This window comes from Austrofundulus limnaeus, unplaced genomic scaffold, assembly GCF_001266775.1.
Source record: "Austrofundulus limnaeus strain Quisiro unplaced genomic scaffold, Austrofundulus_limnaeus-1.0 Scaffold569, whole genome shotgun sequence".
Taxonomy (NCBI): domain Eukaryota; kingdom Metazoa; phylum Chordata; class Actinopteri; order Cyprinodontiformes; family Rivulidae; genus Austrofundulus; species Austrofundulus limnaeus.
Genome location: NW_013952971.1, coordinates 230,453 through 232,992, shown reverse-complemented (window position 1 = coordinate 232,992; position 2,540 = coordinate 230,453). Strand labels below are relative to the sequence as shown.

The 2,540-nt window shown below is 38.1% G+C and overlaps 1 protein-coding gene across 1 annotated transcript in view; it reads left to right on the top strand.

The window, feature by feature from the left end:
* Window positions 1–2,540, top strand: part of LOC106530869 (atlastin-2) — a gene marked incomplete in the record, with an annotated part of 43,224 nt that overhangs the window by 13,895 nt on the left and 26,789 nt on the right. Inside the window, 1 exon segment of the mRNA XM_014026579.1 lies at window positions 895–945. Coding sequence (XP_013882033.1) covers window positions 895–945 — 51 coding nt within the window.

Here is a 2,540-nt window from a genome sequence, read left to right as displayed (position 1 = left end):
CCTTTAAGGTTATAACAACTCTTTCTCTTAACAAAATATTAATTGTATGTTTAAAGGTAATGTATGTTTCTGAGCCTTATACATAACCTGTAGAATATTATAATCAACCACATCAATATTACTTCAATATTTTCAATTTACAAAATAATGAATTTGATGGGTGACGACAATGTTTTCAGTAATAATTCTCACAGATGTTTTTTGTAATAAAAAAACAGGATTTGTAATTATCCGACACGCTTTTCCCCAGACCTCAATACAATAAATCAGGTGTGGACCTAAAATCACACAACTTTCCCATGAAGTTGACAACTGTTAGTGAACAACTAAGAAAAATAGACCTGTGTCACTCTCGTGTCTTTAAACTGCTTCTTGAAGTCTCAGTTTGAAATGTGGTCTTAGGWATAATTTTAACATAAACCGAGATAAAATTTTAATATAAAGAAAAAAAAAATTAAACGCAGCTTCGACCGGTGGTTAATAAAATCTTTTTGATGAACCTAAATTATGAACAGCCAAAATACCAACAATATTAATAATTCTGTTATCACAAGTGGTCACACTGTGATTACGTGAYGAACTGCTCCAGGCTGCTGCGTTCTTATAATATAAGAGAAAAAGCAGCAAGTGTGCACGTTTATTAGCTTTGTTCCTGTGTAATACATATTTACATACACCATTTGTTTTTGTACACTTCACATGAGATTTAAATCAATTGAAAACCTGGTAAAGATCATTTTAACATCCGTATGTAAAACTCATTAGTCATAACTGTAGTGAGCAACTCTCTGCATCTATCCCTGCACTCCCAGAGCAAAGGATGTTGGGTAATTCAACACAGATATATWAAATGTTGCAAAGTCCTCTGACAGTTTTAATTTTTATTTCTTTAAGGTTTACAATTTGTCCCAAAACCTCCAGGAGGATGACCTCCAGCACCTCCAGGTAAGACTTTTTAAAATTAGTCTTGCTTGTTGTTTTCTCTGGTATTTAAAATTTAAATGATGAGAAAAGTTAATTGTCTGTAAAAAAAACAAAGCTGAGCAAAGTTTCTTCAGATTTTAACAGCCGTTTTGACGGGCTGAAGGAGAAAGCTCTGTTGATCTTCACAGCTTTTTGTTCTGTGACAGAACATCAGGTCCATGTTGGGTTCTGGTGATGAGTTTGGGCAGGATTAGTCCAGCAGGCAGCCACATGTCTCATTCACACCAGGTGGGAATAGAAAGATGGGAWTTTTATTCCATTTTTGGTCTCGACTACCTAAAACGTATTATAAAACTGAGATGGGCTAGATATGTTTACATGTGAAACTGATATTTAGTTATATTTATTTTTTTCATTTGTCTACACAGGTCTGCCTATTTGAAATCTGAAATAAGTCCTGTAAGCATTAGTGAGTATCTCATAATGTGAAGCTCAGAGAGCGTTACATCAGCCCTGAAGGGCTGGCTGTTTGTCAGCAGAGCTCAAGGCCCCGAACCTAAAAAATAGAGCTGTCATAAACTCAGTTATTTAAATCAAGTCCCTGTGGTAAGGAAGGTGGTCTGCTGAGACACTGAACTCCTGCTTAGTTTCTGCATTGATGGAGCTTTTTTGKTGGGGTGGTTGTGACTAACTGGTTAAGGGAGATATCCTTTAATACAGGAGTTGGCAGTTCAATTAACTGCTATTTGAAGTGTCCCTGAGCAAGACACTGAACCCCACTGCCTACGATGTGTTTCCTGTCAGTGTATGAATGGGATTTAAGCACTGGTTAGTCTATTAGACAGACTAAGGTCTGAGTCACACTACAAGAAAATCAGGCCAATTTTTGTCCTTCTGACAAGCTTAAGGAAGTCCAGATTATCATGATGGCTCTAAAGATAATCTGAGCAGATATTCCTGCTGTGGGTGGTGAGTTAAGAGTGATCTAGTCGGCTCGGAAGGACGTCGGGACCGCTCCGACCTCAAATCGGGGATATTCACCATGTTTGATTTTTTGGCCTGATATCACAGTGTGTGTAGTGTTCACCTGAGCTCTCAGACTGTGAATGAGTCGTGTAGCCAATCAGAAAGAGAGGTGAATCCAAAATACAGAAGACAAAAAACTGTCATGACTCAGCAGAAAGTCTGCTGGATGTTAAAAGTCCTGGAATTGTTTTTCCTCTGGTAAAAATAGTCCAAACGATCCACATCCTTGTTGCAAATGTTTATTAACTCTGAACTCACGTCTCTCTGGAGGTCACATCAGATTTTTCCTGGACATCTGAATTCTCGCGTGATTTCAGGAAGTCTCGCGTGATTTAAAATCTGACATCTGAATGTTCATGAATGAAGTATCTTTTCATGTGTGGTGTGTTGTCTCTTGTTGTGTGTCTGTACACCACACACTGTAGGACCAAACCTGGTAGATCCAGGATTTTTTATCCTCGTGTGTGGGCTCTCTCAGTCTTTGAAAATCGTCCGACTGCTTTAAAATCTTGTAGTGTGACTCAGGCCTAATCTGTCTGGGTTAGCTTTGTAGAGAGACATATAGAGTGCTGTGTGAGTGGGTAAATGTG